Source organism: Prinia subflava, chromosome 17 (assembly GCF_021018805.1).
Source record: "Prinia subflava isolate CZ2003 ecotype Zambia chromosome 17, Cam_Psub_1.2, whole genome shotgun sequence".
Taxonomy (NCBI): Eukaryota; Metazoa; Chordata; class Aves; order Passeriformes; family Cisticolidae; genus Prinia; species Prinia subflava.
Window position 1 is genome coordinate 160,125 of NC_086263.1, and position 22,773 is coordinate 182,897.

Here is a 22,773-nt window from a genome sequence, read left to right on the forward strand (position 1 = left end):
GTCCTCTGGGACTGGCTCTTCTGGCTACTAGAGGAGCAGGAGTACTGGACAGAACACAAACAAAAGCGGAACTTCAATAGCTGCACATATTAAAGAAGTATTTGTAAAAACAGACACTAACTAACTAACTAACCAACTAACTAACTAATTAATGTCATGATTTTTATCAGAACAGACGATTCTACAAAGAGAAACTGGAAACCAGGTTCCAAAGGCCCAAATCCTGCACCTTGCATCTGGAGAGACTGACCACAAAAGAGAAGAAATGTAGCTCTACTGAATTAGTGTGAGTACATCCCACCCTTTGGAAAGCTCAGAATCTTACATCAAAGAAAAGGACAACCACATATTTTGGGCTTTGCACAAATTACATTAAAAGAAAAAGTATGAAGATTATTTTTAAAGTAGCACTGTATGTGTGTGGAAGGCATGTGTATAATGGTGCCTGGTGCACAGTTTTGCTTACTCTGGTCAACATAGTTTTTGGTCTTTAGCTCCAGCTGTCGAGTCTGAAATTCAAGGTGTTCCACTTGGATTTGTAGTTCTTTCTTCTCCTGTTCCAGTGCATCTTCAAACTCTATGAACTTCTGCATAGGGAAGAAGCGGAGAAGGAGGCACAGATGAGGATTACACATAAAGTGAGTTTGCCCTACCATGAACCTTCCTCTCCTCACAAAAACAGAAATTTGAGAGAATATAAACTGAGGGAATATAAACTACAAAATCAGAAATAAGAATTTTTAAGTACCGTAAGTAGCACAACAGCATTTTAATCAAGCTGAAGAGTCTATTTTATATGATAAATTTATTGTTATCTTTAATGCATAATACACATAAAAACTATGGTCCAACATGAGTTCTGTAAACCAGCATAACTCCACCATCTTCAGCAATGATGCTCTTCTTTGTGCCAGGCTGAATTCTGATTCCTGTTAATTTGATGTCACAGAAGGAAAATTTTATTTCCACAATCATGTATTCAAAAATACCTATGTCAGAAACCTTCAAACTAACTCATCTAATGATGTAGATGTAGAGAGCTCCACCCAAAATTCCTCTGGGGGGGCAAGCCTTGCAGAAATATGCAATTCTTTTGGAAAACTAAGCCCCAATTCTGATGCTGCTCATTCCCATTATCACCAACACAGAGGCAGCTGCACACAGCAGTGTGACTCCTGCATAGGACACTGGACCAAAGGAAAGGTTTTACAGGTACACTCATTTCACAATGAAAACACAGGACAATACCTGATTTCAGGATGTTCTTTCTGTAAACTGTCACTTCTTGCCTGAGAGCTTTAGTCACTCCCTGCCGTGGACACCAGCACACAAGAGCAGAGTAAAACATGTGGAACATTCTGTTCAGCTCCACTGTGGGATATCACACAACTCATGGTAGGAACTGGAGCCACAGGGGCTCCATATAGTGAAATATCATACAGTATCATATAATACCATTAAATCATATCATACAATAAAGTACAAAATATTTAAACTAAGCAGGATCCCTGGGAAGTGACTATATCTCCACATCTCTGCATATAGCTGGACCAGCCTGGTTCTTGTGTAATACATGGTCATCAGAGGTTTTCTGCACAATACACTAATACAATAATGACCCATAACCCACACGTCTAGATTTAGAAACAGCTACTTCTAGTACCACCCCTGACACAAACTGGTGGGAAAGTCCATAAGGCTCAGAGAATACATGCCTTTCCCCAGCAAATCAAGCCTAAATGTTACCACTAGGCTTACAAGGGACAGTACTGCAAAGATATCCCACCAGCTGCAGTACACATCCTGGCCTGGCTTACAAACCCAAAAATTCATTACATTACTCCTGGATAGTTCCATCCCAGGAAGCCAGAAGTACAGCATTATTTGCACCAACCTGTCCAGTAACTAGAACACCAACCCAACAAGCTGAGCTGCATGAGCACAGCTAGGGTTGGGAGCATCCCTGGATCTAGAACTGCTGAGGATGAGAGTGAGAATGAAATTAAGCCAAGCAGGCTTTAACCCACCCTTAAAATGTTTACAGGCCAAGAGGAGCCCATAGGAAGTAACAGGGGTCTGTGAAGAGCTCCTAACTCTGCCTCTCTCTCTCTCTCCATCTGTTTGCCAAATCCTTTTTAGGTCCAGACCCATCAGATTCACCAGCATATGCGCATTGGCTGGAGAAACCTCTGTCTAAAAGCATGGACAACGGAGAACAAAATCCCTCTCCCTCTACATGGGGGAAGCATTCTCTCCACAATCGTCAGTGTTCAGGGACATGAGAATTTCAATTTAACAAATTAAAGCTTTGTTTTACTCCAAAAGAGACAGACACAGGGAAGAATCTTTCTTGGCCAAGACTCCCAGGGAAACTAACACATTTAAATGCTCAGCAAGATTATTTTGCTGATGAACCAATCTCAGGGTAAACCCCATGCACATTCCCTACTGCTTTTACTGGAATTATTAGCAGGGACACTGGAGCCATCATTATTAATCGGATCCTCCCTACAGATGACTGAAAGCCACATTATTTATTCTTGCAAACTTTTAAAACTGCTCAGTAAATTACTGGGAGAGACTCAGTTTGCATTCCTATGGACCTATATTTATAGAAACAATCAAACACACTTTAGTCATTTCTTGCTTCCCTGCACTCAGTGTTATGCAGTGCCTTTAACCTCTAACTGGGCTTTCAACTTCATTCCTCTTCCTGCCCAAATTTACTGAAATAAAGGTTTGCGGTTTTTTCCACTTATAGTTGTTTTGCACAGAATTTTCTAGAAACAGCAGCAGTGCCAGCACCTACCTTCTGCTATAAAGAAGTCATCTCAGAGGCTAAACATTTACTTATTAATTTTATTTTAAGACTGTTCAAGGGTTTAGATTTTTAAGTATGTGTTTCTTCCTGAGATGTCACTTAAACATTGAAATCTCTTAGTCACTCACCCAGTAGACTGTTTTATGGATTCTGAGAACTTTATAAAAACAACCTGCTTTGTAAATTTGTGGATTTATTTTGAAACCTTTTTCAGAACAAGAATATAATTTCAGAATGAGTAAAAAAGGAAAAGAAGTCCTGACAGACACTGGCAATGAGCAACAGAGCTGAGAAGAAGCAGTTTCACTTGCTCCATCTGGAGGCTAATGGAAACTATTCCAAAAAAGAGTCTGTTCCTGATATAATCTCCATCTCCTCATGGGATTTTGCTGGAAGCAGTCTGTGCTAAAGCTTTATTGATTAACCCTTTTAATTACAGCCAAGGGCTGAATCCCCATCAGATCCCAGTGTCTCACCTTTCACCACTTTCCTGCTCCCATTTCTCCATCCAGAAACACGCAGCCCCCAATCCCCCTGGCAGAAATGAGGGATTTAGAAGCAATAAAAATGAATGCATGTAAAGGAAATAATTCACAGGTTTCTCAACAGTAAATTAAAAAGGAAAACAAGGTACAATCCCTTTTATTCCAGTAAGGTAGGTCACCTTTAACTGGATTCCTAGATCTGCTACTGCTGTCTTGGTTTAATTCAGAGGAAACTGACTGAAAGATTAACTCTTCTACAAATATCAATCTTTTTCCTTATACCTGTCTACTTTGCAACCCAAAAGCAATCAAAGAAACATAAAACTAGAAATCAATTAAGCACCTGGAAAAGAAGAAGACATGGAGACAATGATACTAAAAATTAATATTGCCCTAAGTGTTTGTAGGGCAGAACAGCATTTTGGATAAAAGCACTGCAGGATGCCCCATCCTGATTCTGAGGAGATCAAACGATGGCATTTGACCCAGTTCCTAGCTCTGTAGTACCTTGTACCTGCTCTGACATTAGAATTCATTTCACCTGAGCTTCTTCACGCACACCAGCAGCTCTGATAGCAGGAAAAGTCACAAATCCAGAGTGAAGTGAGCAGCCAACACAGAAGAATAACGAGAGGATTCCTGCCTGGGCTTTGCCCAAGGAAGATGTTCCTAATATCCAGATGTCACTACTGCTCATCGTTCATGGCACCAGTGAACTCTCACAAAGGTATCCAGGCAGGCTTTATTTTTTCCCAGTAATCCATAACAGACATTCCACACAGCATCCAGGGAAACACATCACTGGCCACCAGAAGCAGCAGAGATTTAACCAACTTTAGTCAGAGATGCAAGCACACCCACAAGTACAACAAAGCTGCACCAGAAGTTTGGAGGAAACAGGCAGTTGATGTTCATATCAGTTACTCTTCTGAGCGAGAGCTTCCAGAGACAGACAGCAGAGGCAGCACTTCATTTCCAGCATGATGCCAGACCACAGGCCTCAAGATGTAGCTCACAGCCCAAGGCATATGGCTGTAGATGGCTCAGATGAGCAGCCACACTGGCTCCAGGATCTCTTCTGCCCAAACTCAATCTACCAAGTGTATCCCTATTGCAGTGAGCTCTTCTCCCAAATGGTTTATTCCTTTCTCTCACTGAGATGATGGTTTGCTTCATATGTCAGTTACCCCAAAGTTAACGTTTCTCTCCTCCCACCCCATGTCCATCTCCCTAAACCCCTGCCCACAGTTCCAGAACTTTCTACGCAGGTCAAAAGCCCATTGGTCCCCATGCATTGTGCCCGCTCCTCGTGTATACCCGTTGGATGCCATTGATGCCATTCATTCTGCTGCTCCTCCCCAGAAGCTTTTTGATTGGTAGTTGTACTGTACTCTCCCCTTGTACCATCCCACTTTAAAAGTTGCGGCACTCCTTTGTCTTTTTGCTTAGTTGCTCTTGACCTGTGTGGTACTAAGTCCTATTCTGGAATCTCAACACACTAAGCCTCCCTCATCTTTCTTACTAGGTCCTTGGAGCTGCCTCAAAGCTTCTGCAAACTCTATAGCCTCAACCGTGTGGAGCAAGCTAGGGCTGTAGAGCCAGAGGGAAAGCTATATATCTTCAGCAGACAGGAAATCCCTAGTCACACAGTGCTCTCTACATCAAACTCTGCCTTCCCATGGTGCTGGAAATCTGCAACAGGGCAGGAGAAACAAAGAACACAAACTGCAAGAAGTGTTTTAATTTTTTAGGTTTGTTTGTTTTTTTTTTTCATTAACCAGGCTCTCAGAGGCAGTCATACTGCAAGTACATGTTACTGAGTGAATACAACTCAGTAAACAAATATCCATTGATATTTCACTTCTTCAGTTTCTTTCAGATGGACTATACAATCTTGGCTCTGTTGAAGCTGTGGGAATTTTCCTTGAAGCGGAACCAGTATTTAAACCTAACCCTTTAAACCTCCTAAAAATAACCAGGCAGAGGGAACACTAACTTGTAATTCTCCTTCCCACCAGAACATTTTCTGGCTGTAATATTTACAAAAAGTAACAAACCCAGTTATAACAGAAAAAGAATCCTTATGATTTACTCTCCCACTTTTTGTGGTTTTTTTCATACGACAGGGACTTTCATAACTCAGTCTGTGCCCAGCCAGTCCTCCCTAAATGCTGCACAGACGTTTGAGGCCCCAAGATGATATTCCAAAGTTCTGTGGATGCTAACTCACACTTGCTAACCAGCAAGCCTTCCTAAGGGCAGGGAATATTCACAGAAATCAAATCCACAATTCTGGCCTCAGAACAGTACAATTCCAATGATTTCCGAAAGCAGACACTACAAATACTGCTCTTTCATTATAAACTGCTCTTTGAATACTGCTGTTTCATTAGTTTACGAGAAGCATAGAATCATACAACTGGTTTGGGTTGGAAGGGACCTTAAAGACTGTCTTGTTCCAGCCCCTGCCATGGGCAGGGACACTTCCCACATTGCTCCAAGCTCCATCCAAACCTATCCTTGAACACCTCCAGGGATGGGGCAGCCATAGCTTCTCTGGGCACCCTGTGCCAGGGCCTCCCCACCCTCACAGAGAACAATTTCTTCCCAATATCCACTCTAACCCTGCTCTCTGTCAGTTTGAAGCCAAGCAGGAAACTGAAAAACCACAAAGGAACAACCAAACAGCATAGCCTCATGGATGTATTTTAAATAAATCTTAAAATAACCCAATACACTCTTTACAAAGCACTCTGCCACAACCCCAATGCCCAGGCTACTGAGTTTTAACACTGCATTGCAAACTTGTTGACTGCATTCTTTTACTTTAGTGCTGCCAAGAGGCAAGAGTGGTGGTGGTGAAGCATACCAGACTGAGCCTGCCCTTGATTTCTGAGGTTTATCGTTCTCAGGGCCAGGTGCTGTCACTGGTTTTCCCTGATGGTTTCACTGCACAGAGCTCAGCTCACACCCTCACCTCAAGAATTCAAACCTTCCAACACCAGCTTTATGGAGATGCAATAAAGACATTTAGAAAAGAGAAATAAAAAGGACATGAGAATTCCACCATGACAAAGCAGTGGGTGCACTGGAAGCAGAAACAGCCCCCAGCCCCTAGGAGTTCTTAACAGCAAGGCTGACCAAAGCATTAATATTTTATTAATTTTTCTCTTTTTTTTCCCAGAGCCTCTACATCTAGTGTAATTTTAAATAATAATTTCTGAATATGAACAATTAAATAATTAATTACCTCAGTCATCTAAGAGAACTTGAATGTGAAACTGCTATATATATAAATGTCACATGGATTTTTTTTCTGCTAGGCTCTATCCCTGGATTTCAAGTAGGATCACTGATCTGTAATAATCCAGGATTATGGCAAACAACAATGGCTCACCCACTACTCTTCAGAGGGAAAATAACTAGCACAAAATCATCCCAAGGCCAAAAAATTACTATGCATCTGAAGAGCAGTGGTACATTGCGGATTTCTTGGCTTCCTGCTCTCCTGTCTCTTGCAAAGGAAGAAAATGACTAAAAATAGTAACATATATCAGAAATCATCACATCAGTGGGAAATCAGAGACAAAGAGGCACAGAGATGCACAGAGATGCAGAAATCTCATTATGTGGCCTTAATTTGTGGTGGCTGGCAGTGTGTGCAGTGGGGGCCCAGTGAAGGGAGTATTGGGGTTCAGTCCAGATCTGAGTGGGCATGCAGGGCTGTGGGTGAAAGCTGTGTTGGGAGAAGAAGCCCCTCACTCGAGGTGGCTGTGGTTTCCTTTTAGTGTAGGAAGCAGGGCAAGGGAAGGTATTCTTCCCCGGTCTTCACTCAGGTGAGACCGCACCTGCAGTGCTGCCTCCAGTTCATGGGTTCTCACCACAAGGATGTAGAGGGGCTGGAGTGAGTCCAGAGGAGGCCACAGACACACTCAGATGGCTTCCCATTGCCAGAAGGCAGGGTTAAATGGAATATTAGGAAGAAATTATTCCCTGTGAGGGTGGGGAGGCCCTGGCACAGGTTGCCCAGAGAAGCTGTGGCTGCCCCATCCCTGGAAGTGTCCAAGGCCAGGCTGGATCGGACCCAGAGCAACCTGGGACAGTGGAAGATGTCCCTGCCCATGGCTGGGAGTGGGACAAGATGGGCTTTAAGGTTCTTTCCAATCCAAACCATTCTGTGACTCTATATTCAACTTTTTATCCCTATAGGCATTTATATAGCACAGATGAAATAGAAGATTAAGAAATTGAGTTGTCTACACCAATGTTACCTTGACTTTATCGCATGAGAACATTCCCAGCAAAAAGGCAGTACAGACATATTTAGTGTTTCCCTTGGGAAAACAAAGAGTTTAAAAATATTAAAAGCTGCTCTCCCTTGCTGGTCTCAAGAGCTGAAATGGACCCTCTGAAAATAGAAAAACATGGTCATTAGTGCTCCCCAGTGATAAAAACATAACTGCATTTCCATCATGCTATACTTAACATGAATTTTAGAAATGTTTTGGCTCCTTGAGAGCAGTGTCATTTACAGGTAAAAAAGAGCTCCCTGCATTTCACCTGATTATCACTGATCTTGCTCCTCAGTGCCTCGAGGTGACAGACCCATGGGTCTGGGGGTGCTCCAAGCAATGCCACCCTTTCTCCTGGAAAGCATTTGCCTCCAGCAGACTGTTCCAAGTGATCACAGTCATGGTACCGTAGAGTGAATCCCTGATCCTGATGCCATGAGAAAACACACCATTGGTAAGAGTAGATTCTGGTAGGAGACTGTATATTCTCCATCTCCAAAGGATCTCAATTACGACAAACAGAAGACACTGCCTCCACTGAAATGTTACAAGACATCCCAAAAGGCCAAACTCTCACCCTACCACACTGCACTGACAAGAAGGCCACAAGCTGACACAGAGTTGCAGTTCTGGCAAGAAGTACCAACAATTTAAACCTGCAACTAGAGCACAGTTGTTAAAACTCACAAGTAACTGATTTACCAACTCAAATTTCATACTTGTTCAAAATCTTACCCTGTACTTGTCACAAAACTCAGCAAATTTCAGCTGTGTTTTGTGGAATTGCATTTTATGGAAATGGTTTGCTCTGCCTCACCCCTGGAAAGTGTATGGTTTATCTCAAGTCTGTAACCTCCCTGCAGTATCGTGTATCTATAACTCTATTGGCTAAAGAATCTTACCGCACCCACTTTGAACCTCTGTGTTAAGGGTGCAAACGGACAAAGCTCGCTCTCCTTTGCCCTGGCGGTCTCCAGAGACTGCTCTCTCCCCTCTCTCCCCTTCCCTCTCTCTCTTTCCCTTCCCCCTCTCCCTCAGTGACCATGCTGCCTTCCCGAGGTAAGACTCCAAATAAACCCTCATCTCATCAGCACCCCGCCAGCATCTAGAGTCTTTTTACCTGCCAGCAAGCGAACACCCACGACCCTAGAGCCTGGGGGGCTCCCAGGGAACCTTCCCCAGGGACCCCCCTTAAATCTAAATCACAACAAATGATGCACCAACGTGGGGCAAGACCACCAACAACCCTGAGACAAAGATGGACCACGGTAACACCGCTTCAGTGCCGTCTCCAGCGGAGCGGCCGTCCCGGGCCGCAGCGGCTCGGGACGGCCCCCCCGCGAGCCACCACGCCACCGTCCCACCACTGCCGACCAGCACGGCGTGGGACCGGGTCCCAGCCCCTTGGGGCCCCGGCCCACCGCGGCGCAGCGCGGCCCCAGCGCGGTAAGGTGCCGGCGTGGCGAAGCTCCGGTGCGACCCCCAGCATGGCGGGGCCCCCACCGCAGCACGTGCCCGAGACCTGGTGCGGCGCAGCCCTCGCGCAGTGAGGTGCTGGCGCGGCGTGGCCCCAGTCCCGCCGCTGCACACGTGTGAGCCGCGGCACCCAGAGAAACCACGCGGAGCACACCCTGCCCGGCAGCGGCAGCGAGAAGAGCCCTGCAGAACAAGCACGCCGCGGCACCCGGAGCAGCCAATGCCCTAGACAGCAGTGAAAAGAACTCAAGCCCGCCTGGTTCAGCGAGGAAGCCATCAGAGAAGGAAAAAGCAGTCTTCAGCTGCGCCCAAGCCCAGCACCTCCCAAAACTTGGTTTTGTAAATTCTGTAACCTCCTTCCTCACCCTTATCCCTCCTCCCCTTGCTGCTCCTTCTCCCTAACCCCCCTTCCCTTAACAAACCCCCGAAAGTTAACCCTGTCCTGCTAAGTCCGGCACAGCATGGCTGACACCACGTGCGCTGTGGCCGCATGGCCGCCATGGCCACGTGCCTCTCCCTCCAGCTCTTAGTTCCACCTTCCGCTTTCCAAGTCCCACAAGGTAAATGCTAAGAAACCAAAACCCTAAGCTAAGGTAAATTTGTAATACCAGTTTTACAGCCTTGTATAATTGTTAATTCTACTTTATGATCCCCTTTCCCTGTTATTCTGCCCCTGTCCCTTGCTGTTCTAGCCAAACAGCAAGGTGATCCAAACCCCCTATTTCTCCAACCCTAAAACCCAAAACCTGTTGTTTCTCCATTTCCTTCCCATCCCCATGAAGTAGTTTTACAATTATGCCTTTCTAGTTTTGTGTGTGTCCATATTGTAGATTCCCCTGTTTTCAGTTTTAGAAAGCAGAAGCCTTTTCAGGTCACAAGGGTAAATCCATGGGAAGCAGTTTTTGAATTGTTTTCTTGTGAAGCGCAATTCAGTATTAGTCTACTGAATCAGTAATGCTCTTGGGTTTATGCTGTCCTCAGTAGGTTCTGAGGGTGACTGATAACCTAAGTGTCTGAGAAAGTATTTGACGGTTTTTGTAGTTGTTTTTCTTTCTGTTTTTCTTTTGATGACCTAAAACTGGGGGTCTTTTGTTAAGTTTCCAACACTTCTGGTGCAAGTATGGACGAAAAAAATCCCCAATGGGTACATATGGACGAATGTAAACAATTGCATGCAGAGTGTAGATCCTTTGGTTGAACCAGTTAGAAAGGGAAAAGAATAATTTAGCTCAGATCCATGAGTGAGAATCTGAAGCCTTGTGTGGAGCCCAGGGAACTCCACATGTTTTCCTGTCCCTAGAGTGGGAACAGAAGTCAGCGCCACAGCCTAGAACTGGGGACTGTGGTGGTCTGAAAAGCCAATTGGAAAAGGCTAGACACTATTAGGCCAGTCATGCTGAAAAGGCTCTAACAAATTTAATTTGTTTCAGTCTTGCAATATAAACCCACATAACCCTTTACTGCAATTACAAAGTCAGATAAACTGTTCACAGTATAACATAATCCTTACTGCAATTGTATTTGTTCTTATGCTGCAAAACTGTGTAATTACTGTTTCATTTTTTAAATTGTTAATTGTCATATGTCATATTTCTCTTCTCACATTTTAATGAAAAAAGGGTGAATTGTGGAATTGCATTTTATGGAAATGGTTTGCTCTGCCTCACCCCTGGAAAAGTGTATGGTTTATCTCAAGTCTGTAACCTCCCTGCAGTATCGTGTATCTATAACTCTATTGGCTAAAGAATCTTACCGCGCCCACTTTGAACCTCTGTGTTAAGGGTGCAAACGGACAAAGCTCACTCTCCTTTGCCCTGGCGGTCTCCAGAGACTGCTCTCTCCCCTCTCTCCCCTTCCCTCTCTCTCTTTCCCTTCCCCCTCTCCCTCAGTGACCATGCTGCCTTCCCGAGGTAAGACTCCAAATAAACCCTCATCTCATCAGCACCCCGCCAGCATCTAGAGTCTTTTTACCTGCCAGCAAGCGAACACCCACGACCCTAGAGCCTGGGGGGCTCCCAGGGAACCTTCCCCAGAGACCCCCCTTAAATCTAAATCACAACAGTGTTTTCTGATGTCTCTTGCTCTACTCTGTGTGTTCTCCAGTGGCCCCTGTTCTGCTTACTGTGGTTTCCTCATTTTGAGTGTATTTGTGTCATCACAGCTGTGGCAACTAAGAACTCTCACGTTTCCATTGCAGAACTTGGCCTGAAGTTCAAACCTTATTCCCAGTATAGCCCAGTATAGTCCTGGAGGAATTTTATATTAGAAATTCATTATTACAGTAAACTTTTTATATTGAGTAATGAAGATGTATATAACCCTGAATCATATGGGTTATATGTGTGTCTCATATAGAGACACACACACAAGCATTTCATACGGAAAGATAATTACCAGCCTTCCTCAGGTGAGGTCTCTGCCTGCAAATAAAGCTGATTGTAAACATGGTCAATTATTAGCAAAATGGCCAAAACGTCACAAAAGAGAGCAGAATATAACATCATTTTAACCGTATTTTTAATCTAGTTTTTAGAATGTATTAGCCCAGAAGGACACACAGTACATAGCTTCAATAATAGGCTACAGAGCTACAAATTTATGTGTAAAGAACATCGAGAACATAAAAAAGCAAAACAGGCAAAAATCAATTTGGCATCAGTGGAAAGATGCTCTGAGCTATGCCCTGTGTTGGAATCTTTTCTATCCTCAAAGACAAATGCACTCCTGAAAGAACATTCCAATCTCCATGGAAGCATGATGAAATAACATTTCCTTTATATCTGCAGAGCTTGGAGATAAAAGATTTCTGCTCCTGCTGCTAACTTCAAGAAGTCATAATGACATCTTTTATCTACTGGCTATTCAATAATCATAGATGGGATTTTGAGTGCCTTCTGTGAAATAATTGCCTTTTTTGTTGATGTATGCAAAAATTACCATCTCCTGTATTTCTGTTCCAAGGGACCTGAACCTTTTTCCAAAGAATTATTTTTCCTTTCTGATGCTCTCCATGAAGTAGGCCTGGTCTTCCAGCACAGTCATAAGATGGAGGGACCCTCCTACATCTTGGACCCTGCTCCAGGCTCTGCCTCAGACAGTGTTCACCAATACAGCTGCATCTCATCTCCCACTAACTAATGACAATGTTAATTAGGACAGAAGATGCAGGAGAAGAAAGGGGTGCACAAAGGAGGGATCGGCTTCTGGCAAAGTAGCTGGCCTTGAGAACAGCCTTGACCTTACTACCACCAGGATGCCCAACAAGAAAGCAAGTGTGATTGTGAAGTCCTGCAGATGACACTAGAGCTGGAGGTGTCATTAGCACTAAAGAGAACAAACTATCACAGGGAAAAACTGGATGATGCAGGAGACCACAGCAACACAGGGCTGAACAGCACTCGAGTGCACAGGCATGCACATGAGAACCATCAGCTGTTTGTGAGGAGAATGGTGGAGAGGAAGGAGCTGATGACAGAACCATCAGCTAATCAGCCTCACAGTGACATGCTCTGGGCCAGGAGCAACTGCAGCCGAGGAGGGCAGAGAAGAGGTGCACATGCTGCGGTCTCAGCCACTCCATGTCATACAGGCCACACCAGACTGTACTAAGGAAGGTGAAAGCACTCACATAAACCTTATTACTGACACTTTGAAAAAGGCCATGGGACACTGGGACATGCATGGAGAGCATTCGCACACTATAAGGCACAGGTAAGTTTTCCCTGGAAAATCATGTTATTCCTTCTGCCTCTCAGAGAGGACCAGTCCAAGCACCAGATATGGCTAAGGGTCACTCAAGGAAAATATGAGTCAATCTGTAAAACAAGACTAGGCTGGCCAGGTGACACATGGCACAGGCCAGCAAACCTGCCTTCTTTCACAAGGGAACAAAGTTTGGCTCCAGGACCCTGCAGAGACTAGACAGGACAGGATTGGTTTCCCTTTAAAAAAAACCAAGAAATAAATACTTGATAGGGCAAAAACTCACTAATAGTAAAATACAATGATAGCACTATAACAAACCAGGAAAATCAGGCCATGAATTAAAACCCAAAAAATAATTCCACTGCAATTTTGAGGAAGGAAGGAGTAGAGGCAGGAGGTTTAACCAAGCTTGATATATTTATGAAACAGATTATGTGACTCGAGTTTTTGCAATACTCAGGGACGGGACATGCTACCTCAGGAAGTCCCTTTCAAGTGCTTCTGCCCTGAGCTTTTAAGGAAGAGTGGGTGTTTCTGAGAATGCTGGTGGCAAAAAGGTGGGGCTACTGAAATGTGGGCAGTGGTTCAAATAAGTGAAATTTATGAAGATGCTGCAGTTGCATTTAGTGCTGATACAACAGTGGCTGTGATGAAAAAATGTATTAAACCACAAAACTACCTTAAGAGGTGTTAAATCCTTGGTTTACAAGTTTAAAAGTTTGTAACAAAGTGAGCAGAAGATCAAAGACCATGTGCAAGTGAGAAGTAGAGCAGCCATGGGTACTTCAGCTGAAGGGGAGTAGGCTGGTGGGAGGGCCTCAGAATGGAGGAACAGCCTGCTACTGAAGCCACAGTCCCCTAGGAAGGAAGGAACCTGACAGACATCGCACCACCCCAACTCCAGTCCAGGAGCAGCAGGGCAGCCCACAGAGATGGTGGAGTCACTGTCCCTGGAGGTGTTCAAGAAAGTGGACATGGATTCAGTGCTCTGGTCTGGTTGACAAGGTGGCAATGGGTCAAAGATTGGACTTGATAATCTCGAAGATCTTTTCTAACCTAAATGATTTTGTGATGTTCCTTCTGAGACACTGTCCTCCACTCCAAAGTAGAATTCTCTAGGTTTGCTAATAAATAGAGATTACTGATTTAGCTCAACAAAAAAATGTATTTGAGTTCTCTTCCAATGCTATCAGTGACTGATGAAAGAAAATGGTAAAATACACTGAAATGACATCTCTCTCCATCATGGAGAAGGGAAGGTACTTCTCCATACTCAAGTTCTTCAAAATATGTGGTACATCACATTGTACACTTCTCCCATATGTGCTGTTTGTAAATGAGTTGCCAGTAAGCTCTTTCAGTCCTTTTTCAAGCACAGAATCCCAAACCCAAAGAGGGCAAAAAGCTAATGTGCTTTTGGGCCATATGCCTTGAAAATACCAACCATTAACAGATCAGTAAATTTTCCTGTTTTCAATTAGAATTTACAATTATTATGTACAATTATCTTTTGTGAGAAACTCAGCATGCGTCCAATGGGAAAACCTTTCCACAAAGCGATGCAGATGGACGGGCAGGCAGCCCTCTGCTAATGCTTCCTGTCTTGAGGGGGACAAGCAGGTCTGCTCTGGAACAGAGTAGCAACTCACATTCATACCACCAAGTGGGATGGCCGAGACCCAGGCAGAACAGGAAAGATAAATAAGAGCCTGAAACTGTTTTTTATCAGACTCAGTCAAGCATCATATCCTGCTTGGAGCATGTCCCTTCCAACCAGGGCACTGGGACAGAAGATAGACATCAGCAGGTGTTCATGACCAGAGGAGGCCACATCACAATCCAACTCAGGACCAAAAGGTTTGGTGCTTCCTACTGAATCCTGAACTAAAGCCACCTGTCCTGCCAGGCAAGATACAGTTTCTCTTCTCTCACCTGGGACACCCCTTGCTTCTTCCTCAATGGCATGAAAGGATCCAGCCTGCTACAGCTTGTCAGAAGCACCAAGACAACCAGTGATGATGCGGACAAGAGAAAGAATGAAGGTGGCCAAGGTGCCTTTGCTAGATGGAAGATTTCATCATTTTCAGAAAAATGAAGACTGATTGGGGATTTTTCTTGAAACTTCAGTTATTACAATCCCTCTCCAGACTTGATGGGATAAGGGGAGATTGCTTTAAACTGAAGGAGGTTAGATTTTACAAAGAAATTATTCCCTGTGAGGGTGGGGAGGCCCTGGCACAGGTTGCCCAGACAAACTGTGGTTGCCCCAGCCCTGGAAGTGTCCAAGGCCAGGGCTTGGATCAACCTGGTCTAGTGGGAGGTGTCCCTGCCCATGGCAGGGAGTGGAACAAGATGAGCTTCAAGGGCCATTCCAACATAAACGAGTTTGTGATTCTATGATTTAAATCCATCTGCAACAGTAGCAAAGCCAAATTCTCCCAGACTTCTTGGCTTTTCCCTTACAACTCTGCTTCCTGCAACTCCAGTAGTAGCTTCCATCCACATATACCTGGGGACATCCCAGAAGTACCACTGACAAATCAACCTGCAAAGCCATGAACAGAAAAGGACCAGGCAGTAACTGCTTCATTGTACCAGAGGAGAAAAAGTTTCTCACCAAAGCTCACTTGGGGATCAATCTGACTTATGCAGGTAAGCCTGTTGAGAGGAAATCTGGCCATTGCCTCAAATCATCATTATCAACTGATATTCAGATTATCCCGAGCTGCATTTTAATAAATTGTGGCTCATAGTGCTTGGTCGTTATTTTACTTTCAAGGTATTTTTTAGTAACACACTGATATTTATGAAAATTAGTAAGTGCCATGAGTTTGAGTGAGGATTTGTACTGTGTTTGGATACAGATTTTTTCACCCCAAGATCAGTGAGAATAAAGGTTACCAGATGGCAAGGACTGATTTGCCTTACATGTGGAAAGCCTGCTTCCTCGTAGAGAAGTGATTTAGAAACATACATCATATGGCCAGTCTCTATTGCAAAACAGAATCACAAATTGTTACATTCCTTTAAATTAACAGAACTTGTAAAGAGAAGAGTCACTAAATGCATCTCATCCCATCAATGTAGAATTAATATAATTTGTTAGAAAAAATTGTAATAACTAATCGTGTCTTTATAGCAAGTGGCTTTCCAACAGCTGATGTCCTACCACATCATCTCTAATAAGCTAGAAACATGTATAGTTTTCATCAAAAAAATTTATTCTGCACACAAACTTTTGATGAGGAGAAGATCAAAAAAGACAAGGGAAAGACAAGCTGTTTCTGCATCTCACAGAGTATAGCCCCTAAGCATTTGTACTTCATCTGTCAGTCTGCATTGGGTATCCTCCATCCGACCAGCTGGGGAAAAAACAGCAGCAGGACACACCTCACTCCACAGCTCAAAGCCAGCACTGGCTGATCCCACAAGAGCTGAGGTCCCCAGAACAGCACAGCACATTCAACATCCTTCAGGATGCAGCACTGCTGCCAGCCTGGGTTCCAGCTGCACTGTCACCCCACTCCACAGCCAGCCACGCTGCATCGCCCTTCTGTAGAGCCATGCACAAGGGATGAGACAGAGAGAAAAGGGCAGACTTCCACAACACTGCCATCATACTAGGAAAGGAAAGAGAGCAGTCCCTGCCCTGGTGTCCTGTGGGCAGGAAAGGGGGAGGCAGCCCCTGATTGAGGATGACAGGCAACATTCCTGCTGCTGGCGGAAGCAGCTCTCCACCCTCACTTTGAGCAGAGAAAAGGCATCACTGGGTTATCCCCCAAAAAACGCCCCCAGTCCACCTCCACAGGAAGGAAGGAATTATCTCCCTACTGTTATTTGTATTAACATCAATCCTAGTCCTGCATCAGAAGACACATCATGGGATGGTAATTTTTTAGCTTACAATCCTACTCAATTTTATTGCTACAAGTTTTGTAAGGAAAGGTATGCTCAGCATCCCAACACTGCCAACCTTTCACATGGGGCACGTGCTGATTGCAGGCCAATACAGTGAGCTGTTGTCAATTTTATCAGCTCTCTAAACAAAGACACAGTTTAATTTAGAAATGAGACATTATTCTGTGCAGGTTGCAAGGTGTACGTTTCCACAAATCAAGCACACTATGGGGTAAAAAGTTACATCTTTTATACAGTAAGATTTACATAATAAGGCTCTCTAATACACATCCATGCCTACCTAATGCATATTTATGCGATGTATGACAATCTTAAGTAATGCTTGAAATACAAAGTTATTTTTCTTCATTAAGCAATTTCTATTGCAGAAGTTATCAGACAACACGTTTACAAAAGCTGAGAAAATTCAGCCTGGGGAGAGATAATTCAACTTAAAGACATTATGAAGAGGCTGTAAGGATGGCCAGTGAGTTTCTTTTACCAGTTCAGAGAGAACATGAGAATCTTCATCTAAAATAACCAACCTACTTAGATACAAATTTCAAAGTTAAGTATCTCCAGAAACATTTTTTATTGGTGGTTACTTTTACTATCTTCAGTTGCTGCATTTCAATCATAATCTACAATACTGTGTAAGTGTATTGTCAACTGATCATTTGACCATGATCAATTCTGAATCACGGTCAAATGAAATCACTGAAAAAAGGCATAAGAGAAAATTGAGACACAGTGGTTAACATCCCCAAAATGTGAGGGTTGCCTCACCCAGAAGACACAATGGGATCACCACAAATGCTCTTACTTGTGTTGCTTTCTATTCCTAAACAATTACATGGATGTATTTTCGAAAAAAGGAACAAATTATAATAAATATGTAAGCAAACACCTGCCTGCTCAGCAGAAAATTATCGTTACAAATATCACAGTACTTCTTATGAAAATGAAGAATCTGGTTTCTCCAGGACCAACAGCTTTTGTAAATCAAGACAATTGCAGAAGAGGATTCAAGGTAAATTGGAATAACCTTTTAATCACGACAATGACTCTGATACTTGTTCAGTGGGTGAAATCAGACAGTGCTTACAGGCTCCAGGAACAGACCAAGAGGGCCTGAAGGATATGGAAACAAATCTTGTACCTAGTGAACCTGCATTTCATGCTTGCTTGTTATTTTCACCAGCCTATAGTGCAAAGGATCCAAGTAAAAGCATCTGGTCTCCCACATTCTGCAAAGTTTTCCTCCTTGGATAGTATGAGGTCACCATCAGGCTGCAGAAATTCCCATTAATCAGCTATTTGTAAGATTAGTTTTCAGGGTGGGGGAACAAAATGCCATCCCAGGCTGCAAGTCATTCCACAGAGAAAGCAGATACAAGGCAGGACAAGAGAAAGCACTTACACTGAACATCAGGGGCTGCAGCCCACAGCTATCACTTTTGTTATCCTTCCTCCCCATCTCCCTAAAGAGAAGGAAGGTACAAGGTGAGACAATATTTAAGGCATACTTTAACAAAGGGGGGGATTTTTACAAGCCTTTGTGCTGTTTGAGATGCAGACAGAAGCCAGCAAGCTCGTTGTATTGCCACCCAGTCGGAAAGCTCTTTGGGTACCTGGGGCAGCCACAGCATCCCTTAAAAAGGACCAGGTCTTCCAAAATACTGCTACTGATCTTCAAATAAGGCATCAGGGCCTTCTTATTACATAAAAATTATTGGTAATTGAATGTGCTTATAAGGTAGATAACAATGCAAACAGCAAGCTATAATGAGGACTGATGGCCACAGAGACATGACAGCAGGAGACAGGAACACTGCTTCTTGTGGTTAAGGACGACAACATCCAGGTGTCTTTCAAGTAAAAGTCCTACACTTGGTAATGCCAGCAAAGGTCTTTCACAGTTCACATCCTGCCCCTGGGGAACACAGGCACGTGCTGGGGCCACCCAGTTTGGCAGAAAATTGGGATTGTTGGTGGACACCAGGTTAAACATGAGCCAGTGATGTGACCTTGAGGCAAATTATGTCCTGGGCTATGGCCAGCAGGTCAAGAGTGCTGTGCCCAGTAACGGACTCTCCAGCACAAGGGAGACAGGGACAGACTGAAGAGAGCCCAGTGAAGGGCCACAAGGATAACAAAAGGATTGAAGTACCTGGAGAAGCGCAGGCTTGGGGGTCTCATCAATGTTATATAAATACCTGAAAGGGAATTACAGAGATGACAGGGCTGGTCTCTCTCCAGTGGCACCCAGTGACAGAACAAGAAGAAATGGGCACAAACTGGAACACAGGAGGTTCCTTTTACACATTTTTCCCTATGAGCACTGGTACAGGTTGCCCAAGGAGGTCTTGTAGTCTCCCACCATCTTGGAGCTACTCAAACACTGCTGGGACATGCTCATGGGCCCCTGCTCTGAGTGACCCTGCTTAAGCAATGAGTTAGAGCAAATGAGTTCCAAAGGCTCCTTCCAACTTCAACCAGTCTGTGATTCTGTCAAAAGACCCATGGAGAAGCCCACAAGATAACGACGCCAAAGACGGCCCATTGGGAATGTCACAGGAGGCAGGACACACTGCTTCAAGGGGTTACCATGCTACTGAAGCCTACTTCGCACCCCAGGCAGCTTGAGGCAGCACTGCCCATCTCCTGGCCAAGTCCAACATCAACAAAAGTCTGTGAGAACTGCAGCCCAGCAGGCTCTGCCACACATACACATGCCAACTCCGTGCTCCAAAAGCCCAGCAGAGGCCCAGCACACTGACAGGGCAGCAGCACCTGCCCTCCAACACCTGCAGCCTGGAAACACACCAACCACCCCAGCAGTCAGTGTATGGGAACAGCCACTGGTACAAAAACAAGAGGTTTTCCCACCCACATTCCAATGGAAGTTGCTTTCAGGTGCTAGACTGCCACAACACAGAACACAAGCTACAAAAAGCCTTCAGGAGGAGTCAGACCTCCTGAACAGCATCAAGTCCTTAAAACTACACCATAACTACGTGCATCTTCAATGACCACAATTTAAAACATTCTAATGAGCATGAACTGATGTTGCAAATCAAACACTTACTTTGCTACTAAGGCACTTGGTGTTCTGCAGACAGCCACCACCATACCCTTGGGACGTAAATTTGCCTAGAAGCAGTTTCCATGCAACAAGAGGTCTGAAGGCACCTCCCACATGGCAGAGGCCCATCTGGCTTGTCTAACTCCAAGAAGCCATGCTACCATACCCCAAACATCCCTGTAAAGCTTTTATGTGCATGTGTGAATGGCATCAGTGCCCAGTGTGAAGAATCACTGCAGAAATCAGCATTTAGGGCACACAGTGATGCTGGTATTCAAGAGAGGGAGAATACAGAACATTAGGAAAGCAGCTTGCATAAATCAAAATGTCTCATTAAGAGTGGACCCAGTAAGGCCTATTTTCTCTGGGGATTTCTGCAGGTGTCCCTAGCCCCTTCCTCATCCCAGTTCTACCACTACATGTCCCCTGAGCAGACCCCAGAAAGCAACAGTGTGTGCATGCTGGACCCACCTGCCCCAGACCCACATAACAACTGTCCTGCTGCCACCAATCATTTGCACACTGCCAACTCTCTCTGTCCCTTCAACATGCAGTACCTTTATTTGACCTTCCTCTTTCACTATTCACCAAAAAGACACTCCAAAAATTTTAAGTAACCTTTTTATTTAACAAGTATGTCTGAAAGCAGCCACCAGTTTCCTAAGTTATCTGGGGCAGCTCCTAAGACAGCAATCACAACAGCTTCATTTCCTTAAGAGATCAAGCTAACCCTAACCCAAAATACTTGGCCAGTAAAAATAAGCAATGTCCTATGTACCAGTCCAAATACCAGGGCCAGAAATGTGACAAAGGGACTGGAGCATCTGTCACAAGAGGAGGAGCCAAGGGGGGTGGGGCTGCTCAAGAAGGCTCTGGGAGATCTGACCAGTGTGTTCAAGTACCTGCTGAGAGGGAGCGAGGATGAGGGGGCTAGAATCTGCTCTGGACAGGAGGCAATAGGCAAAAGGGAAATCACACAGATTTCCATCTGAACACAAGGATGCACATTTTTCCTGCAAGGGGTCAGGCACTGGGACAGGTGGCTCAGAGAGGCTGCAGAGTCTCCATCCATGGAGATGTTCAAACTCTAAGCAAGTTCCTGGAAAACCTGCTCCAGCTGCCCCTGACTGAGCAAGGATGTGGGACTCAATCTCAGGAGGTTACAGACACATTAGAGGAGTTTGTGATTCCACAGACCACCACATCAGACAAGCAATAATGACCTTACATTCACGCATACATATTCTACGTTCGTATGAAACAGATGGAAGAAAACAAAAAAACCCAAAAATCTGGTGGAATCCTGTATCTTCAGGAGCTGAGAGGTCATGGAAATTTGCAATATTGTGTATTAAGCTCCATAATGACAGCAACTGACAGCACTGCCTCATGCCAAGGAACTTCTATTCTAAATCCACTTGCCCAGATGCTTCTGCTGCCCTATTTTAGGACAAGTGAAAAACATGGAGTCTCTACAACCTAAGCGTTTAGAAAATAAAACATTAATTTGCTTTTGGCAAAGATTGCTTTAAAAAACAATATACAGAATCGTCTTAAGACAGTAATTTTGAGAAGGAAAACCTTCCTTTATGGTCTTTAATGAAAAGGAAGTTGTTTCTCTGCCCACGGCAGGGGTGTTGGAACTTGATGATTTTTAAGGTCCCTTCCAACTCAAACTATTCCATGTTTCTATGATTCTACAATAACCCTAATTTAAAAAACCATACCTGTACAGTCTGTGCACAACTGCTGCATAAAGACGAACAGCAAGGTGCAATGGCTCTGCATGGTGGGAATCAGCTAATACAAAGCACGTTTTAATGCCAGAACAATCAATGCCCACTTGTGGTTCCAGTTACTCTGAATTTAATAAATGAATATAAATTAACTGTAACTCAGGGTCCTTTGACAGGATCTTGCAAGAGAATGGATCCGTTTTTCATCTCCAGCCTCTCAATGTCAATTTAATTGTTGGCACTCATACACAGAGACTGAGGTCAAATCCTGTTTCCAGGGGAGGATCTTCCCAGTTAGAAGTGAAGATCCCACCCAAGACTTGAGGCACAGCCCAGGAAACTGATGCTGCTGGAGAGATGGGATGGACAGTCCCTAGTCACTATGGCACTGTTTCAGAGCAGCAATGCACATTCTGGAAAGAAAACAGTTTTCTGTTTTTTGATTGTGTACAATTACCTGGTGGACAGCAGAATTCCTTGTCATACAGAGATTTTTACCCCCATAACGTGTAATTTACTTCAGCGTAAGCAGTGCATGGGAAACAGGTGCAGTTAAATAATGTACTTTGTTATATACCAAGAGAAACAGCAGCCATGTATGACCTTGTAGTAGGGGGTTTGCAGAGGCAGAATGCTCATTTATTCGCATAAGGTTTTTTATTTAAAAAAATTTAATTTAAAATGTCTAAGGTTTTTTTAAAGCTCATTTATTCTCATGTGTCTCATAAGAAGCACATTATCTATTCTTTTTTGATAACAAGTCTCATTGCAGACACTCCTCCCACTTACACTGAGCTGTGTGAAAGGATGAGAGAGTATCTTCACCATCATCATCATTGGCACTTTTTAAATCTCACTTTTTAAAAATACCATTGGTAAATGGTATTCTGCTGTAGTTCCCAGGTTTCCTTGCAGGGAATGTAACTGCTATCAGTACATTTGCTTCCAGAAAACACATCCTGTATCTAGTAAGCCCAGAACAGAAATCCACCCCAGTCCAAAGATGCAAGATGATTACAACTGGACTGTTCCGACCCTCATTTGCAGTCCCATTTTTTTCCTTAAATAGTGCACTCTAAAAATTATTTCTCAGAAGCTGCAAATACTGTCTCTACAGAACATAAATAAGCCTCATGTATTCAGAATAATTTTTCAACCCCTACAAGCATTCAGAAGAATTTTAGGATCATTTATTAGTCCATTAATGGGGACTAAAACTTTTAACTGACTGGCTCTTGCTTTCAGTATCAATAATGGACCACCAGTGTCCTCCCCA

General features: G+C 44.0%; 1 protein-coding gene across 14 annotated transcripts in view; it reads right to left on the minus strand.

The window, feature by feature from the left end:
- MAPK8IP3 (mitogen-activated protein kinase 8 interacting protein 3) overlaps positions 1 to 22,773 on the minus strand; it is a 75,738-nt gene that overhangs the window by 50,926 nt on the left and 2,039 nt on the right. For all 14 annotated transcript variants that reach the window (XR_010082567.1, XM_063414742.1, XM_063414733.1 and 11 more), the window contains exon 2: positions 467 to 587. Coding sequence is in view for 13 of the 14 variants with exons in the window: in XM_063414742.1 (XP_063270812.1) it covers positions 467 to 587 (121 nt within the window). In the remaining variant the exon portion in view is untranslated. The remainder of the gene's footprint in view (positions 1 to 466; positions 588 to 22,773) is intronic.